General features: G+C 38.8%; 1 protein-coding gene across 1 annotated transcript in view; it reads right to left on the bottom strand.

The window, feature by feature from the left end:
* SVEP1 (sushi, von Willebrand factor type A, EGF and pentraxin domain containing 1) overlaps positions 1-20,356 on the bottom strand; it is a 186,551-nt gene that overhangs the window by 98,149 nt on the left and 68,046 nt on the right. The window contains exons 5-9 of the mRNA XM_024757284.1: positions 19,595-19,753; positions 18,586-18,765; positions 10,005-10,184; positions 3,853-4,050; positions 955-1,073 (exon numbers count right to left, since the gene is read on the bottom strand). Coding sequence (XP_024613052.1) covers positions 955-1,073; positions 3,853-4,050; positions 10,005-10,184; positions 18,586-18,765; positions 19,595-19,753 — 836 coding nt within the window. The remainder of the gene's footprint in view (positions 1-954; positions 1,074-3,852; positions 4,051-10,004; positions 10,185-18,585; positions 18,766-19,594; positions 19,754-20,356) is intronic.

Here is a 20,356-nt window from a genome sequence, read left to right as displayed (position 1 = left end):
TACACTTTTAAAATCAGATTTTAAAGTTACCTTGTCTTTGGTTACCTAAAGATAAATACCATATGATCTCGCTAATAAGTGGCAGGAAAAAAAAAAAAGATCACAGATACGGAGAACAGTTTGGTGGTTGCCAGAAGAGGGGTATGGCGGTGCTCAAAAGGGGTGAAGGTGGACAAAAGGTACAAACTTCCACTTATAAAATAAGTAAGTCCTGGAGACGTAATATACAGAGTGATGACTATATTTAATAATATACTTTTAAAAAGTTATCTTGATTCTTTAAAGTATATTGTGTTTATTCAACACAATTATCAGAACATATTGTGTGTGTGTCCTTGAATGGCACAAGTCCTTGAATGACACAACTTACATACATATTTACATGCAGGTGTAAAAACTATATACCATTTAAGGGAATCTTCATGTATGTGAACAGTAAAAGTACAGACTTAAGAGGGTGTTAAATTCCTAATTCCTTTCCTAGCATCTGATGGATAATTATCTCAAGCTACTGTATATACTATACTAAAATACTGTGTTCTGAATAATGCTGGTTTTAAAAAAGCTGAGTAAGAAACACTGATGTTATCTTCTTCAGACTGGCCAATATGCAATCATTTCAGGATCATATTTTTAAACATATGCTTAAAAATAGAAACTAAGATTGATTCCCCATCTTTCTTTTTCTTAAAAGATCTTCAGAGCCTAGGAAGGGGCAAAGAATTCTCAGCCAACGAATCCGCAGAATGAAGGGTTTCCGTTTTGAGATTTTCATCTGAAATTTCTAATGAAAAATTCAAGGCTGATCATTCTTCTATCAGATGGGGCATTAACATTTATGAGTACAGCTAGAGAGGGCACTATCATTAATTAGTAAGTTTTCAATAGCACACATATTTGCAGTGTATTTAGAATCCATCTGACAAAGGATGCAAATATTTGCTCAAACCTTACCTTTTCCCCAGAGTTGTCTTTAGCTGTTGGGATTTGCCAAGTGATATTAGCAGAGTCTTGCTGTTCCTGAGTCTCAGCCTCTATGTCCGCAGGACAGTTGATCTGAGGAGCTTCCACATCTGATTCAGAAAATACACAAATCACTTAATATATCAATGCGTAATTCTAAGCCGTTTAAGAGAGAGGTAAAAAGATATTAATACTCTGTGACTCGCTTTTTACATCCCAATTCCTAACTGATTTGGAATTTACAACTGCCTTCAGGATAATGTATCTCAGAATGACTTATGAAGCCCTTCCTGAACTGGTACCTGCTCCCCTAAGAGGGGACAAATCCCCTACCAGAACTCAGTCTCCACATCGAATACTCTCAGTCCCACGAGAGCACCATGGTTCTTCTTATACCTGGGTCTTTGCCCGTGTCCTTTTATTTGCCTGAATCAATGCTCTCTTCCCCCTTTACCCAGGAAACCCCTACTTGTCCTTTAATTCTCAGCTTAGACACAAGCTCCTCAGGAAGCTTCTCTGACCCCACTGGTCCATTTTAGGTGCTCACTCCACAAGTTCCCATGGCCCTCTGTCCTTCCTAACCATAACTCGTTTTGCCATTTTGAAATTAAATTTTCTCCTCCCAAAGACTTTAAGTTCTTTGAATGCCAGGATATCTCTTGTCCCATTGTATTATATAGTTCCTGGCATATAACAGGAGTTTGATAAATATTTTTGGAATGCAATAAAGAGACAGAAAAAATGAATGTTGACTGTGGCAGGAAGGAACTGCACTGGAAATGCTGTCAAATGGAATTAATTAGTGTGCTAAAATGTACTGGCAAAACAAACAACAAATTAAAGCCAATGATATTTTTTGCAGTGTGAAACTTTGCAGTACAGATACTGAATTAGATGTGGTAACATTCCACATAGCCACATCAGTCACTGTACAGCTAAGTTCTCATTACATGGTATAATAAATCCTCTGAAGTTACGTTAAATTAGGTCTTCTGTAACTTGCAGCTGAATATATCCGAATTGATCTAATTTGTGTCTCACCTTCTTGTTCCTTTAAAATTTTATTCAATTTATATTTTCCTTTTCTCAGAGGGGCTAATACTTAGACAATTTTCCCCCACAAAGATGCATTAGCATATTAACTCTTAAAATCTAAAGCAGTATTTTATTTTTCCTTTACACTTGAATATTAGCTTGAATGGATTTGGAATTTAAAGTTTATATCTATTTTCCCTCTGTATTCTTAGAACACTGCTACATTTCCTTCTGGCATTTAGAGTTATAAATGAGAAGTGTAGTGTGAGTCTGATCCTTATTTCCTTTGTGAAATTTCTCTTTTCTCTCTGGAAACCAGATTTTCTCCTTAACTTTGGACCTTGGAAATTTCACAGGGAGTAGTGAAAGTATGCCTGCCCAACATTCAGAGGCTATTTTTTTTAATTAATTAATTTATTTTTGACTGAGTTGGGTCTTTGTTGCTGCGCATGGGCTTTCTCTAGTTGTGGCAAGCGGGGGCTACTCTCCGTTGCGGTGCACGGACCTTTCATTGCGGTGGCCTTTCCTGTTGTGGAGCACAGGCTCTAGGCACACAGGCTTCAGTATTGCAGTACATGGGCTCCAGAGCACAGGCTCAGTAGTTGTGGTGCACTGGCCTAGCTGCTCAGCGGCATGTGGGATCCTCCTGGGCCAGGGCTTGAACCCGTGTCTCCTGCATTGGCAGGCGGACTCCCAACACCTGAGCCACCAGGGAAGCCCCTATTTTTTTTTGGAGTCACATTACTCACCGTTTTCTTGAACATGGATCAATAAACTCTATTTCTCTGGTAATGGTACTTTATTTTTTATTGAAGTATAGTTGATTTACAATGTTGTGTTAGCTTCAGGTGTACAGCAAAGTGATTCAGTTATACATACATACATATATATATACACACATATATATACGCATATATATGTATATATATTTTTTCAGATTCTTTTCCATTATAGGTTATTACAAGATATTGAATATAGTTCCCTGAGCTACTTGGTAGGACCTTGTTGTTGGGGAGAAGGGACAAATTAAGAGCTTGGGGTTAACAGATATATACTATTTTATATAAAATAGATAAACAAGGTCTGAGGCTATTTGGATCAAAAAATTCAAGCCTTTCTGAAGCTCAGGGGAACTTTCTTCTACTGGGAGGAAATTCTTCTCCTCCATCCCTTATCCTCTCTCTGCTTCTGGAACTCTTTATTGGGGTTTCTCGATTTATCACAGGTATCCCTTAACTTCCATCTTTTGGGCTTGATCCATTGGGATATTCAAGTTCCTTGTTTATCAGTTCTCCATTCTGAAGGAATTCTCAGTTTGCTTTGTCAAATCACTAATATTGTTTTCAACAACATCCACTCCACTTTTCGACCCTTCTCTTAGAGACATTTATATTTTTACTTCTAAGAACTCTTTCTTGCTCTCAATAGCTCCTTTTCACTGCAGTCGGCTCTTGTTGCTAGGAAGATGGCAATGTTCTCTTGTGAATGTACTGAGATGCAGGTTTCAAAGGGCTGATGACTTGCTTTTTTTAAAAAAATTAACTTAATCTCACCTGCTTTATAGGAGCCAGAAATTCCCCAAAGATCTTCAACTCCCAATGGAAAACTTAACCTGATTTCCAGCTCTAATATCATCCTTAGTTTTCTATTTCTTCTATTGTTGCCTGGTACATTGTAACTGGATTTTGTGAGTCCATGATTTTGTAGCAGACATCTTCATAGCATTTTCTGGGGTTACATCTATCCTTTTACCATAGATTTGCAGCAAAAGTAGCAAAGAGGGACAGTCCCACACTGCACCAATGTGTCATTATATAGAATTTGGTTTATAACCTGACCATTGTATGGACCTACCTTCACAAGCAGCTGTCTGAACTTTGGCACTCCATTTTCCGGAGGTGGTACACCTCACTTCTTCTCTGCCTCCTGATAAAATGAATCCTTGGTGGCAACTTAGCTGACAAATCGTCCCAGGTTTGGCTGGATGCTTGCCACAGTTGGGGGGTGACACGATGACACCTTTGGGCTTCTGAAAGGTGGAGCAGTGGCGCTCTATTGTAGGAGAGCAAGAAAATGTTATTTGCGTTCTCACAGATTGCAAATGTCACAGATTCGCTTTACTCGAGAAAAATACAATTGGTCTGCTATGGGACTGACATAAGTCACTAAATGAGGTCTGTATGTGACACTAAACAAATGCTGTATTGTAAATAATGCTCAACCATATCTCTTTAGTTACCTCATGCTATTTTGCCGGTGCATCAAAATCTTGAAAGATTTCTACCTAGTACTTAAATCAATGCCCACTGTGACTTTTATCATTTGCTTAGAGCACCTTCATTCAGTTTGCAGAATGTTACGTTATGGTTACAAAGTATAAAATAGTGAATTAGGTTCTATCGTTCATGGAATAAGTGATAATTCAGCAATCAGTCTCCATTTTATGAATTTTTTTGTGCCATCTTTAAGCAAGCACATGAGAATAGTTTTTACACTCTCCCTAGAATCACTGTGTCATAATTAGGGCCTTGACTCTTAATGATGTTATTTTCAGCACAGATGAAGAACAGCAGATGAATTAGGTAGAATTAGGTAGACTGCAGATAGAATGGAAAATCAGACTAGGACTTAATGCAGATCGTGTGTCTCTGTGTGTGTCACACACACACACACACACACACAGACACACACACACACGACCCCATATACACATTTGTTTGTTGTTGTAGTAGTCATTCTACTGGGAGCACTGCTGGCATCTTTAGTCTGTATTTCCCATGTGATATGCCAGGCATTATTCTAAGTGCTTTACAAGGATAGACCCATTTAAACATATGCAGTAAGGCCTGTTGTTATTATTCCCACTTACAAACAAGAGTGCTGGAACGTAATAGTAACTCTCATAGTTAACTTTCCTGAGGCTACCCAATTGGTAAGTAGCAGAACCTGTGTGCTCCTAAAATATTCCACAACCATGCCTCCTCCCTGAAATGACTGCTTTCAAACCTCTCGGTCAGCAAAAGCAAATTTTCCTGAGAAATTGGTATGTTTCTTTGTTTTTGCACAGTATGTACCACGTGGTTGCCCAGACTTCCTATTTTGCTTTGACCAAGAGGAAAATGAGAGCCAAATTTGTGGTTCAAATATAACAACTATATGGGACTCTAAATCATTTATTCAGGTATGTTATTTATAAATTAGAAAATTATTCTTTTAGCTGTCATAATTGTTGAAGATTTTATTCCCTGTTAATATTCTCTTTCTTACTGTTTATGACCTTTTGAATGAATGTCTTTAGTTTTTATATAGTCTAATCTAATGGAAAATCTTTTCCCATTGCTTTTATGCCTAATACATGGGTTAATATTCACTTACATATATTAACTATACTCTCTTCTAGCTTTTAATGGTTTTAGTTTTTATTTATTTATTTATTTTTTTTTTGCGGTACGCGGGCCTCTCACCGCCGCGGCCTCTCCCACCGCGGAGCACAGGCCCCGGACGCGCAGGCCCAGCGGCCACGGCTCACGGGCCCAGCCGCTCCGCGGCACGCGGGATCCTCCCGGACCGGGGCACGAACCCGCGTCCTGCCGCATCGGCAGGCAGACTCCCAACCACCGCGCCACCAGGGAAGCCCTAATTTATATTTTTAAAACTATGAAGAATTTATGTGTCTGGTGTGTATTAAAAACATATGAAAATTTCATTTTGTTTTTCCCAAGGAGCTAGCCAATTTTCCTATATTATCAGTTGAATAAATCTTATCTTCTCAACTGAGCTATGATGCTTCCCTAATGATACATGAAACTCGTAAGTTTTGGAATCTATTCAGTCCCATTGATCTGATGGCAATTCTTGCATACTCTTCATTTTTGCAGTTTTAGTATATATTTTAAAACCCAGTAGAGCTACTTTCTTTTTACTACTCTTTATTACTCTTCCCTTTCAATCTTATTTCAGTGAGTTTTGCCTACACATTCTTCCAGATGAATCCTGGAGTCAATCCCCAATTCCAAAAAGGGGGCAAAAAAGAAAAACCCTTTTGGGCTATTGGATGATATTGCATTTTATGTATACATATATTTGGAGAGAACTTACAGTTTGATAAAATTTTATAAAAACATTAAGGTGTTCTTTTTGTCTTTCAGTAAGTAATATTTTGTAGTTTGTGTAATACAGGTTCCACACATTTCTGTTTAAGGTTATTCTTACATATTTTATATTTTCTATAGATCTTTTGAATGTGATTTTTCTCTATATATTCTGTTTATCATTTATATAGAAGAGTTGTTTGATATTCTTATGACTTTAATGAACTCTCAGTCTTTAAGTAGGTTCATTCTTTTTTGGAGGTAGACACGTAGGTTTACAAATGATGATTCTGAATCCTCTAAGCTCTTATGATTTATTACAAGAGCTAAAGCTTAGAGAACAATGCTAAATAATACGGATGATTCTGGAATCCTTTTCTTTTTCCAGATTTAATAAGACTGTCTACATTGTTTCCATAAGTGGATGCAGATTTAAGATGGACTTTATTATGTCAGTAATCAATATGAGTTTCTTAGAGTTCTATTAAAAATGTGTTTTAAATGATAATAATACATTTTTATCTTATACTGAGCAACCATATGAATTTTTCCTATTTTTTATAATGAAGTAATTTATTACGTTGATAGAGTACCTAATTTTAAACCCTCCTTACATTCCTAGGATAAACCTCTACTCGTTTTGGCAGACCATTCTTTTGAATGTGGATTGCTAGTATATTTGCTGTCGTAGCTTTCTATATATATGTATTTCTTTCTTGGTAACAGTTGTCAGGTTGGCAATAGAATAATAATAGTTTGATAGTATTAACTGATTAACTTTCCACTAACTGGGCCAAATTACATGGTATGAGAATTACTGCTTTTTAAAAGTTTGAAAGAGTTTCACTGATCCCTCAGTCATTTTGGGAGGAGTAATTAAACTCTGATAACATTTCCATTTTTTTGTAAATTACCCATAGGTAACTATATACTTGCTTTTCTACTTTTTTTCTTGATTCATTTAATAATTTTCATTTTCTTAGAAAATCATGCATAATAAATGTATTGTATGGTATTTTATTATTCCTTTAAAAATCTCAGACCTCTGGGACTTCCCTGGTGACGCAGTGGTTAAGAATCCGCCTGCCAACGCAGGAGACGTGGGTTCGATCCCTGGTCCAGGAAGACCCCACATGCTGTGGAGCACCTAAGCCCGTGCGCCACAATTCAATAAAGATGTTAAAAAAAAAAAAATTTTTTTAAAATAGAGTAGCCCCCGCTCACCACAACTAGAGAAAGCCCATGTGCACCAACGAAGACCCAATGCAGCCAAAAATAATAAATATATTTAAATAAAATAAAATAAAAACCTCAGACCTCATGTATTCCTTTGTGATGGCTTCCTGGAAAAATTCTAGTTTTGCGTTTTTCTTTCTTTTTAAAATTTATTTTATTACTTTATTCAAAGATTTTCCTCTTGTCCACTCTACTGCATTCCATCTCCTTTTATAATTCATCTTCCTTTATTATTATTTACTTCTTTCAACTTCTCTTGCAATCGTTATTTTCCTAGCTTTTGAATTTAATGTTATTTTCATTCTTCCTGTTTAATAATGAAAATATTTATATCTAAGAAATTTTATCAGTGTATAATTTAACCCATATCTCATAACTTTGGTTCTAGAATTTTCTCAATTTCATTGTTTATTTTTTAATTGTATTTTTAAAACGTCTCCTTTGTTCATTTAATTCATTTCCTTTATCTCTTTTTGTATTGGAGTCTTCACATTTTTGTGTTTTGGTCTAGTTTCGTATGCCAGAAAATGTTAAGAACATTGACTTTTTTTTATGTGTTTCAAATAACTTTTTCTTGTTTGCATTTTAATAATGCAGAGAATTCATGTGAAGTACAGAAATTTACATCTTTATGTATTCAAATCTATTGTCCTTTTTATTTATATGAAGTTCTTCTCCATTAAAATCCGTATTTTCTCCATATTATTTCTTATAGTTCACTCCTTAATTTGCCTCATTTAATTAATCAGTTAAATTAACTTAGTGATTTTTAAAAATGAGGTGAGTCAAAACTGACTAATTTTTAGATAAGCTTCTTTCCCCCACTGATATCTAAAAGTTCCCTTATTGAATATTATATTCTTCTACAAAAAATAGTGTTTGTTTCTGAGCCATGTTGGCTTCCATTGTTCTGTGCATCCTTGTACCATTAATGTACTATTTTAATCACTGTGGGTTCATAATCTGTCTTATGATGGTGAGAATAAGTTCTCCCTCATTGTACCTCATGTTCAAAATTTTCCAGTTTTGCAACTATCTATTCTTCAATACGCTTTCTATTTATGTCTATCAATTTTTTAAGTGGAAAATTTCATAGTAATTATCGTTATTGTCAGAATTTGGCGGCTACAGTGAGTTGTTCCCCAATAAATTGTAAATAAGGATATAATTTCCTTTCGATGGTTATACTTCAAATCTACCAAGATTGACATACACTTTAAATCATTACAGAGCTGTATGCAATAATTTTAAAGAGAATTCTTAAAGTTTAAAGAATTTTAAAATTTTAAGTTAAACTTAATAATTAAATTTAAATTCTTTAAAGAATAACTCCAGAGTAACCTTATTAAATGTATTACATTTTTAATAAAAGACTGGGTCCCTCACAAGAAAAGCTGCTCATCTATGGAGCCAGTGAAATAGATGATTCTCAGGAGTAAACATTAATATCTAGATACAAATTCTAATCTTGGGAGACAACATTCCAACTAAAGGGATTTATTGAGATTTAATGTTCCATTGCCAAAGCAGCCTTTTTATGGTGGATAGATCCATCATCTTCATTTAATTCTGTGAACTATCTGGAGAAGCTAACTCCCTTTGTCTTGGTTTTATGCCAACTAAGTCTGTTTGTGGTTTGGGAATCCTTGTAGCTTCTGCCTCCAGGGAAATATAATGCCTGTCAGGCCTACGTCTTTCAGTAGTCATGACAAGTATCTCATTGTTAATAAACTTTACTTGTTATTTTTATTATTAAATTATTATTTAAATATATAATACCCCCCTATAAGTTTTCTGAGCCTGCACCATGAGGGTCAACTCTACGACTGTTACTGAACCCCTCAGTAAAGCCCAATATCCTTTCTGGTGACACCCTCCCTTATTATCAGCCCTGGATCCAATACTAGATTATACTAGAATAAACCTGTAAATCAATTTATAAAGAATAGAGATAGTTATAGTACCTAGTTTTCCTATCTAGGATCCTGGGATACCTCAATTTATTCCCTACATATAGTTCTTCTTCCTATTTTGGAAGTTGGTCATTTAATGACATACCTGTTAGCACTCCCAGGTATACTGTATCTGACACATAGTAAGGGTTCACTAATGGTAGTTATTATCATTTCATCATCATCATTATTACCATCGTTAATGTTTCAACAGATGCAGCAAACTGGAAGAGCTACTGAGATTATTCATTCTGGACCCAATTTCAGGTATGAGATGTCACAACTCTTAGTGAAGGACAAGGCAGAAAATCTTCTGATGAAAGAGAATTTTACGGCCCATCTTAACATTCACTGGTTCATAATTTTGTCCTTTCATCAACAAGGTAAAGGTAAATTGTGTTTTAAAAACTGAGGGAATTACACAGCATTTGCTGTTAAAAAAATCCATCCAAATTTGCCCCAATTAAAACAAAAATCATTACCATTTGAAGCTGTAAACTTTAGGGATTCGGAAAACTGGATTGTGGTGAGAAGTCTTTTTACCAGTGGAGGGGAATAAAGCTACATATTTGTTCATGTATCTACAGCGCCATATACCTATACATATGGATGTGTATTTATACCCATAATGAGTCAGTTTTTAGTTCTAGGTCTTCACAGAAAACAGGAGAAACCAGAGAGCAAGAGAAATGACCCATCCAAGGCACCAGGCCTTCTAAGAACTTACCCACACACCGGGGTTCTAGACCATCCCACTGGGCGTTTACTTGGCAGGTAAGCCTAGCACTTCCTTCTAGTCTGTACCCTTCATCACAGGTGACCAAACACACTGTCCTATAGGACAGTTCTCCGGTAGAACAGCTGAGGCGGCCATGTTTGGGTTGGCGGAGACGAGGGCATGTTCTCACTATGTGAAATGAAAACAATTAGATCATATTCTACTCAATGAGGACAAAGATAATAATTATAAATTTAATAAGGCCTACACATTACAAACAGTAAATAACACACCATTGTATTTTGAGTTAGTATGGGATAATTAAAAGCCTATGTTTTATCAAATGCATGGCCTAAACAACATCACTGTGTTCCACCTCTGTCTACCGGTGGGAAACTTAAGCTGTTTAAGGAGTCTGGCCCTAAATGGACAATGATGGCTGGAGACTGGGGATGGTTTACAAAGGGAGGTCCCTGCAGCCCTCAGCTGGGCCTTTGCTGTGATTCTCCAGGCTACGTTCTAACCAAAGGAAGGGGTCTTTCCCAGGACAGAGATCAGGTTCACTTCCGTTTTCAGACCTCATGGGCATATCCTGGGATTTTTAATGATCCCAGACTCTTGACGGCTGCTCAGCCTCTGCAATCTTGAACTCCAGCATTCTACTCTAGCCACAATTCTGGTCCTTTTAGCTTTTTCACCCCTTTCTTCCCAGACGCTTCCTGCAAATCCTAGCTCACGATGAGAATATTGACTTATGCATTACCATTGTTTTGTCTGTTTTTGCTGCTACGGCAGAGACTGCTAGTTGCCCACCCAATAACCAGTCCTCCCAGTTTTATTCAGCATAGTGACAGGCACAGCTAGAAGATAACAATTCTCCACCTCCATCGCAACAAATGAGAGCCAGTGACATATACGCTAAGGTTGTATGGGACTTCTGGAAAAGCTTTTGAGTGGGGACTGTCTCAGTTGAGAGAGTACCTTTTCTGCCTTCCCCTCTTCCTCCTTCTTTGTCCTGAAATACAGACATGAAGGATAGGGCCCCAGCATATTACAGGGTAAGTCTCATGCACTAAGATGGTAGAGCAAAAAACTAAAAGGAGCCTGGGTCTCTGATGACAATGAGCTATCATAGCAGTTTTGGATTACCTACTTCTGTCCCTTCAGGTGAGAGAAAAACAAACCCTTAATTGTCTTATGACCCAGTTATTTGGGTCATTGATACCAGTAGGTATACGCAAACCCTAATTCCCTCTGCCCAGCATCCATTCATTTTCCCTTTGTTAATTTTCCAAGGGAAGCTCTTTCGCCTCTTTCAGCTCATGGGATTTGTGTGTGTTCCAACCTTGCTCAGGGGTAGAGCCTGTGAGCCCGGATCATGTTCCCCTGGTCTGAGAAGTGACCAGGTTACAACTGGTGATATACTTCCTTTCTCTATTGACTCCGAAACCACCATGAAAAAGGAGCTAGAAGAGTATTTACTAAGCTCTGGAGGCTGGAAAGGGCCCTGTGCCTCAGCCAGCCTCAGCGCCACCAGCAGCAGAAGTGCCATGGGTTGTCCAGAGAACTGTGCGTTTCCCCAGCGCTGCCACTCCTGCCTCAACGCTGCATCAGAGAAGCTACAAGAAGGTACTCGGGCTGCTCCTGCAGGTTCCCAAATGACATCTGTGCTCTGAGTTCCGGCAAGAGTCTACCACCGCCTAGCCCACCCAAATCCCATAGGGTGCCTCAGAGTACATCTCAGTCAATTCCAGCAGGCCCTATATTCTTGTTCAGGACAATCGCTTCATCTACCAGGGTCATCCCCACACAGCTCTGATCCAACTCTAACTCACAAACTCATGCACCTGCCCTCTGGAATACATGATCAGTCCTCAATAAATCCCGTCCTATCCTAGACTTCTCTTAGGAACTTTTCCTTACTTTCTCATCCTAGTAAAATATCTTATTGTCTCTTATAGACAGGACCTGCTCTTTACTGCCTTCCCAGATCATTCTCTTTCTTCTTCCTAAACACCTCCAGCTCCCTGGAGGGAGGAAAAACGTCCCTTCCCCCCCACCCCCGCTCCCCAGTTGCCTGTTGACCTTTTGGCCACTTCTCATTCTTTAATGATTTTATATTTTTCTCTCTCTCTCTTTCTCTCTCTGGCACGTGTGTGCACGTACACACACACACACACACACACACACACACACACAAAGCTGGTGATTTCATGATCTATGTAGATGATCATTCCAATACCCCAGAGTCATATTCCTCACCTCTTCTTCACCAATAACCACATCCTTCACCTTATTTCAGCCTCCCCTCCACTGCCTTACCCTCTAGACCTTGCCAGCACCAATCCACGCACCCTCCTCTGACAACGACCTCCTATCTTCCTAGATTATTCCCTCAAGAGCTTCAACTCCATCAAATTCTATACCCTACTGGAGCCCCCAATTATGTGTTCTTCTTTAGGTAAAATTATCTCTAAAGAGTTTATACTCTTTCTACACTTCTTTTCCTCCAGTTCTAGCTTAGACCCACTCCAATCAGGATTTCAAATCAGGAGAAGGAGGAAGGACAGTAAAGGAGGAAAGAAAGGGGGAGAATAAGGAGAGGGGAGAAGAAAGGGAAGAGAAGGAGAGGAGAAAGGCAGGTGATAGAGAGGAAGAGGAGGGGAGGGGGAGACATGGAAGAGGATGGGGAAAGGAGAGTGCAGGGAAGGGAGAGGGAGAGGTGGGGGGCTGCAGAGACCCACGGCCGTGCACCCTTTCAGTCAGATGGCATGTACATCCTGGTCATAAACAGAGATACGGAGAGCACAAGACAGTGGATTCTTGTTGAATATGCCAACAGATGGGCGCGGATACTCATTTTAATAGCTTACAGACATAATCCAATAAGCATCAGGCATTGTACGAAAAGCAAAAACCCCTGCAAAGAACAAATCTCACTTTTCTCTCAGATAACACTCCTGCAACACTAAAGGTCACAAGACAACAGAGAGATCTCTAAATATTTTTGAACAAAATCACTTGGGACTCAAGAACTTTGTTGAGACCCTGGGTAAGATGTCTTTTTCCTTCTTTTATGCATTTGCCAATTTTTCATATGAAGCATGCAGTTACTTATGATGAAAGCTTAACTTTCAAATAATAGGAAAGGAAGTTGGGGTAAAATATTCAGGGCGTATTCAACTGAAGTCGCGGTTTCACAGAATCTGCTCTGAAGGAACCCATTCAAATTATATTAGTTGGCAGAACATAAATATTGGGTGCATGAAATATTCATTTAGGATTGATTACTCCTTAGGGAAAACTCAAGAATTAGATTAGAAGTTAAACCATAAGCCCTCGCCTTTCGATCACTGGGATGGTTTGGACCAAAGTCAAAGGAGCAGGATTATTTTGCCTTCCACGTTTTGATTGTTATTGAGTGTGTCCACCATGTAAGCAGAACCTTTATTGAGTGTATCCATCAAGGGTGTAGAAATATTTTGCCTCCCGTAGTTTGACTTTTCTTGAGGGCACTCATCAGGCGTAGCACAATGGCAAGAGCCAGGTAGGATTAAAAGTGAATGAGACAAATTGCCATGATCAAGATATAGAAAATCCAGAAAACCACATTAAACAACTGCTTTTGATCCAATAAACTGCTGAAATGACTCCAGCTTTCCAACTTGAGACGAAATGAACTTGCAACATCTCTCAAGAGAACTGATAGTAGATTAGAGCCGGTGTTTCACACATATGCAAATTACATTGCTTCTCAAGTGTTGGTTTTAATAAACTTGCACTGCTCCTCAGGGAAAACAAAGCATATGTAATAATTCCTATTTAGTTCTTAAACATTTTATACTCCTTTTCAACCAAGAATGACCATTTTTATCATTTTTGATAGGAACATGCTTATTTATGAGTTTCAACTTCAAAAATGTTTTTATTTCCATAAGCTGAAAACTTCTGCAGTAAACGTTTGACTGACATTCATGTTAAAGCAATCCTTAAATATTTATTTAGTCTTTTTAGAAAACAGCAATTTAGTCTTTCAAGAGAATGGTCTACTAGGTAGCAGACAATGTGAGAACTTGATCTGGTTCTCAGTGGAAAGACTCGTTAGATTTTTTTCTCAGATTTACACTTTCTGTCACTCTCCCAATTTTGACAGCTTCTATACTGAAAATAAAATAAATCTGATGTTAAATGCAGGGTTCTCACTGTTGCCTGAACGTTCTTCTCAGGAAAAACACTATCACAAAATTTACTTTACTTTCATGTTGTGGTTTAGCTAGTTATCACTGAGAAACCACAAAGGAATCCTTACTAGTTTAGAAAGGAATGTGTAATTCAGATAAAATTCAGAGCGTAAGTGTTTTAATGAAGAATGTACAGGAGGAATAAGAATCAAGACTATTAGTTATTATTTAACCCTACAAAACATTTAGGATGTAACATGAAATTTGTAAAAGGCTTTATATTTTACACTGGTCTTTCATTTCCGCCTCACTTTTAGAAAGATTGTCAAGAAAAAAATAAACTTATCCTCTGTCTTTATAATTAGATTGAAATTAGATCTGTAAAATGCTACTTTCTCCATACTACCCTCCTGAAACAGAAGTGAATTCCCACATAACTGCCATATTTCACCGAATCCCAGACGCCCCAATTGTAAGGTACGACATTATTTTATAAGCTGCTAATAAAGAAACAGTAACGTCTGTGAAAGGATTTAACGCCACGGTTGTTGAGGTACATCTCAGTTTTAGGATGTTAAGATGTGGGGAAAAGTGTTATTAATGAATTATGGTATATGTTTCACAGAACAATACCTCAAGTATAGGCAGACCTCAGAGATATTGCAGGCTCAGCTCCAGACCACCAAATACAGTGACTATTGCAGTAAAGCAAGTCCCACGATTTTTTTGGTTTCCCAGCGCATATAAAAGTTATGTTTACACTACACTGTAGTCTATTAAGTGTGCAAATTAGCATTATTCTAAAAACCAATATACGCCCATTACTTAAAAACAGTTTATTGCTAAAAAATGCTAACCATCATCTGACAACGTGGGGTTGTTATCAGTACAAACCTTCAATTTGTAAAAACTGCAACATCAGCAAAGCAAAATAAAGCAAAGCTCAGTAAAACGAAGTATGTCTATAACTAAATCCTTTAATGAGGAGCCAGAGGAAGAGCCTGACCTAGTACCTTCATTCAGGACAACTTCGTTTGCTGGTAAGTTAGGGAGTAGTTTTTTGGAGGTGAAATTAAAGGGAGCTTAGAAAAGTTCACATCCTGGAGCATCGCTCTTATTTTGATTAAAGTTATTTTACTTACACGGGGACATCAATGCAAATTGCATAAAAGACAACAAGCCTACTTTTTAAAAATGGGACTGCATAATGGGAAGTGACACAAGCAGACTGTCAGTGTATCTATTTGTCAATGTACTTATCCATATCGTTTACCAGAAGTATAACCAAGGATTAGCTGGGGTGGGGGAAGATACGTTCTGTGCTCATAATGAGCTCACAGACTAGCAGAGGTGATCGACAAGTTAATTAATTAAAGTAAGTAAGGTGGTTTGTATTGTAACAATTTGGTTAAGCTGGGAAACACTGTCAGAATCCCCTTATTTTGGGCCAGTTTAGGGTTGATCAAAAGAAGAACCTGCACTTGATCTTGGAAGGCGGAAGAGAGGCAGTGATCACTGCAGGCAGAATCAGTGATGGACAAATGCACACATGCACAGTAGGTTCCAGCTTGTCTTTGGTCACCTCCACTCCGCATCCCAATTGCTGACCCTGTTGACCCACGGTGGCCCCAAGCTCGCTGCTGGGTTCTTGGATGTAGAGCATCAGGGCATGGTTACACAGAGATAAAGCTTCTCTTAAACTTCCCAACACACTTCTCCCTTGTGGTTCCACTTCAGCAGCTGGGTGGGCTTGGATTCTCAGACTGAACTGGTAGTAACTCCTCTGATGCTCCAATTTCTCTTCTGGACCTTCCACTTCCCAGCTCCTTCCAAAATCGTGTAAGGTCTGATCCTTAAAATAAGTTCCTTATCCCATAGCACAGATGGTGTACTTCCTGGGCTTCCCTGACTGACCCTGACACACAAAGCGCAAGGGCTAGAATGCGGGCAGGACAGGTTTGTGGATGCACATACAGAGGTTAGGGGTCATCCCATCCCAGATGAGAAGGTCAGCGACAGGGAGGGCTTATATACAGGGACCAAAGGAATGACTGGACAATCAAGGCTGTTGAAACAACTTGCAAACGGATGGCTTCCTGAGAGAGCATGGCCATTTCTTAAGGCTTTAGTGTAGGATTCGAGGCTCAGGATGGAGACTGTAGAGGGTTAAAGAGGCAAGGGCCAGACCTTACCCTGAAGGGGTTGTCTGCCTGATTTTCTTACTCTTCTTTGGAAGGTCAGTAAGTGGAAAGTTAAAATGTCATGTTTCCTACCTTCTGCCATGAGGTATTTGGAAGAAGGGGTAGAGGTTTTACAAAGAACTTAAAAACGATGTAACTTTACAGGAATATTTCTAAGAGGTTCCTATGATCAACTTTTTCAGTAATAGGCTTTTTACCATTTGAGACTGTATGACTAAGAATGTCTTTGCTTTGCTTTCCCACATAAACAATAGCTTGTCGGAGTTTAGAAATCTAGGGTCTAATTCTTTTCTTTCAGAATTCAGGAAACATACACTTATCTTCTAACATTTAGAACGGCTAATAACAGGCTCAAGGCAAGTCTGATTCCCTTTCCTTTATAGGCAATATTATTTCTAACTGTGAAATAGGCCCACTTTTCTAATTTTTCCAGGGCTTTCAGAAGTTTCAATAAGATTATTTCCAGACATGGATCTGTTTTCTATAATTTGTTTTCTGGCACCCAGTAAGTGATTTTAAGTTGACTATCAAAGATTTCAGTCATGTGTATTTTCAAGATTTCAGCTTGCGGTTATATTCTTTGATCTTCTATTAGTGCTTCTCCTCCACTCCATTCTCTCTCTGGATTCCTAATCTGTGAAGACTCTATTTCCTGTGACTATTCTCGTGTCATTTTATTCTTTCATCTTTTTTCTAATCTTTCAAAGTTGCTCTACTTTCACAAGGATTTCTTGCGTTGATTTTCTGACTTATTAATTTGGCTTTTGACTATGTCTGTTTATTGTGCCAGCAACCTTTTTCTTCTCCCTAGGATACCTTTCTCCTCTCAGATTTCTCCCATTTCTTGGAATCCTAATCTCATTCTACCAATGTAATTGCCTTTGAATCTCAGTGATTCCATTTTTCTCCCCTCTTCTTTCAGGTCTCCCTTGTTCAATTTGCTGATTCCTTCTCTTTTTGTTAAGTAGAGATAAGGGTCTGGACTGGGACCTGATTTAAGCAAATTCATATTCATAGATGAGTTCAGTATTGGTAGCCGATTAATACAAACAGTGAATGTCTCCTGGGGTTCACAAATGACCTTGAAGTTGTGAGTAGGTTGGCTTCCCTTATGGGTGTGGGAGCCAAGAGAGGACTAGAAGACAGAACTTCTTACCCTACTCCAGTGAGCTGGGTGATACAGGGTCTTGGAACAGTCAAAGCCTCAGCAAACTATATTGCCAAAGGATGCCTAGGGGATGTGTTGGGGGTCATGTTGCCAGATTTAGCATAAAAACAAACAAATGAGGATATCCAGTTAAATTTGAATTTCAGAAAAGCAACAAATAATTCTTTGTATAAGAAGGTCTCCAGTCTTGTATGGGACTTACTTATACTAAAAAGTTATTTGTCATTTATCTAAAATTTGAATCTAAACGGGTGTCCTGTACTTCATCTGGCAACCCGAGGTGACGGGGGGAATCCTGTGTTCAGACGCTTCATGGGCAGAGATTCTCAAGTCCTTTGGCTTGTCCCCCTCTCTTCTTACAGAGCCTTCTCTTTCAACCCAATTTGTGAAACCCTAGGAAGTTGGCCATGCAGTGGTCGTAAGAAGTAGGAAAGTAGGTCTTGGAGACGGCAAGAGTGGAAGTGAATTAAGGTACTCTCAATTGTGCTTGTTGTTCCTCTGTATCTGATGTGGGAGCCTCAGGTTCTATCTATGGTACTGCCCCCTTTTCTGTTGGCCTGATGAGGCTCTTTGGGATGTCATTTTAGCAAACTCCCACTTTCTGTGGCATGCTGTCTATTCAAAGTGAAGGCTGGGGATGTATACATTGGCTAACTACTCTTGTCACAGGATACTGGTGTGGTCCTTGGAGCCCTACAATCAAAGTCGACATCAAAGCCGCACATTGACCATCCCCAAACCCTCCCTGGACCCTGTTTTGGCTGCTTGAAATCTGAGGTTTAAGGTAACCTGTCCATTTCTTTCCCAGGCAGGCCTTTCCTTTGCTTGTTCATAGAAGAAACACAAAGGGCATAGTTTATGATGATGTGGTCAACTGAATTTAGTAGTTCTGACTTCAAACCTCCTGTAATTTTTTCTCTTTCTGTGGTCTATGGTCTATGAAATCAAAAGAAACAAAGAATCTAGTAGTCTATTAGAGTTTAAGTTGAGGATGTCGAGCAAGACAATCAATAAACAACGTGAATTGGCAGTCTGCATACCTCTGCAGGAGCTCTCAGAACCGGACCACAAACCATCGGGCAGACACAAGAAGATGCTGCTTCCCACGAGGTCGAACCCGGGGTGACATCGGACCCCACAGGCTGCATTGAAGTGGCTGTTGCAAGTGTTCTGGATAAAGTAACCATTTTCAGGAGGCTTCAGGGCAGGGCAGCGGACAACTAACATTTACAGGGAGAAGAGTAAAAAGCAAAGTGAGTCTCTGTCCATAAAGCATCCTCCCCCCGCTTTTTCTTTTCCGGTCAAGAGGACATTGTATACACAGAGCTAAATTATCAACAGCATTCCCATTTACTGCACATGAATTCCTAAGTGCACATTTGGAAGAAGAACACTTATGGCTCATGCTTACTAGGTATTTGCTTCCAGTTAAGTTTAAAAACAGACTAAATATTATGATTTAAGCTTAGAAATTTTAAAATCTTGATATCTATGTGGATATGAAATTTTCTAGTTCTTGACCCTCATATGTCATTAGCTATTTTCCTTCTCAGTTAGAGTGGCATAAAATAAAGAACAAATAAGTCCAGCAAAGCATGTCTGCCACAAATCCCAAGAGCCACAGCTTTGGCTAATTAAATACTTTTAATTTTTGATATGAATAATATCAAAGTACTTTACTTATAAAAGTATTTTCTTTAAATGGATTTAACCATCACCAGAGCCCAAACTAGCTCATTTGTTATTCAAATTTGCTGTTAAATTTGTGACTTCTCTCTCTTAGATTCATTTTAGATCTTTTCCGATACTAAATCTGTTTTCATAGTCACATTGCTTGTGGAGTCTCAGGTCTCCTTTCTCTGGAGCAAGATGTGGATATGTTCAGTGATAAGGAATGCTAGATAATAAAAACAAAGAATTCCCCCCAAATAAGATTAGAGGAAGGAATATTAAAGACCATGCCCAATTAATTGGATGAAAACACCAGCATTACTTCCCTAAAAGAGATCAGCTTTTATATTTCCTATCTGCCAGTGGTGGGATCCGTACCTCTGCAGCTCTGGCCAGATGCCCGGTACCCCTCCTTGCAGACACAGTCTTCAGGGGAAGTACTTCCAGGTGGAGAAGTGTGATTTTCATCAGGACACGGAAGGCACGTGCTGATTCCTCCTGGTGAACCTTCTGGTTTGTATGTCCCGGATGGGCAAGCTGTGGGTAAGCCAGGGAAGCCCATTTCGTGCGGGGTACATCAATGGACAGTTAATAACATTTTGGGAACTGATTAGGGGGGAAAAGTCCCAAACAATAGCTTTTCATAGAAATAACTGTATAATTCAAGCACGGAGAGAAACCAAGATTTTTTTAAAAGAGTGATAGAGTTGGCTATTTGCAGGTAATGAAGTGGCCTCTTTGATGTCCCACAATTAGTTACAATCACAACACATCATGGCATGATATGGCTGGGCTTATTTGTGGGAAAATTCAAAACAGCAATGTACGTAAATGGACTAAAAGGAATCAATGATACTCAACGCGTAAAAACATCGTGCTAAAGACAGTATACCCCATATTCCATCAACCCCCCCCAACCTGTGCAGCTGCACCTCCCCCGTTGTGTCCCCCAACACTCACTCCCAGCAGAACAGAATAGTTGTAGATATGCAAAAAGCACTGGGCCCCTTGTTTCGGTTCAAAGCACTGGACAAAGGGTGAGGAGAAAGTAAAGGGCTTGAGGGAAATGATCCTACTGATGGGAAATAAGTCTTTTGAAGAAAAAAGAATCATAGACCCTGCTTTTCCCAGGCTCAAGAA

This window comes from Neophocaena asiaeorientalis, unplaced genomic scaffold, assembly GCF_003031525.2.
Source record: "Neophocaena asiaeorientalis asiaeorientalis breed wild unplaced genomic scaffold, Neophocaena_asiaeorientalis_V1.1 scaffold432, whole genome shotgun sequence".
In the NCBI taxonomy this organism is placed as follows: Eukaryota; Metazoa; Chordata; class Mammalia; order Artiodactyla; family Phocoenidae; genus Neophocaena; species Neophocaena asiaeorientalis.
Note: the sequence above shows the minus strand (reverse complement) of the source record. Positions and strands in the feature narration are given on the sequence as shown.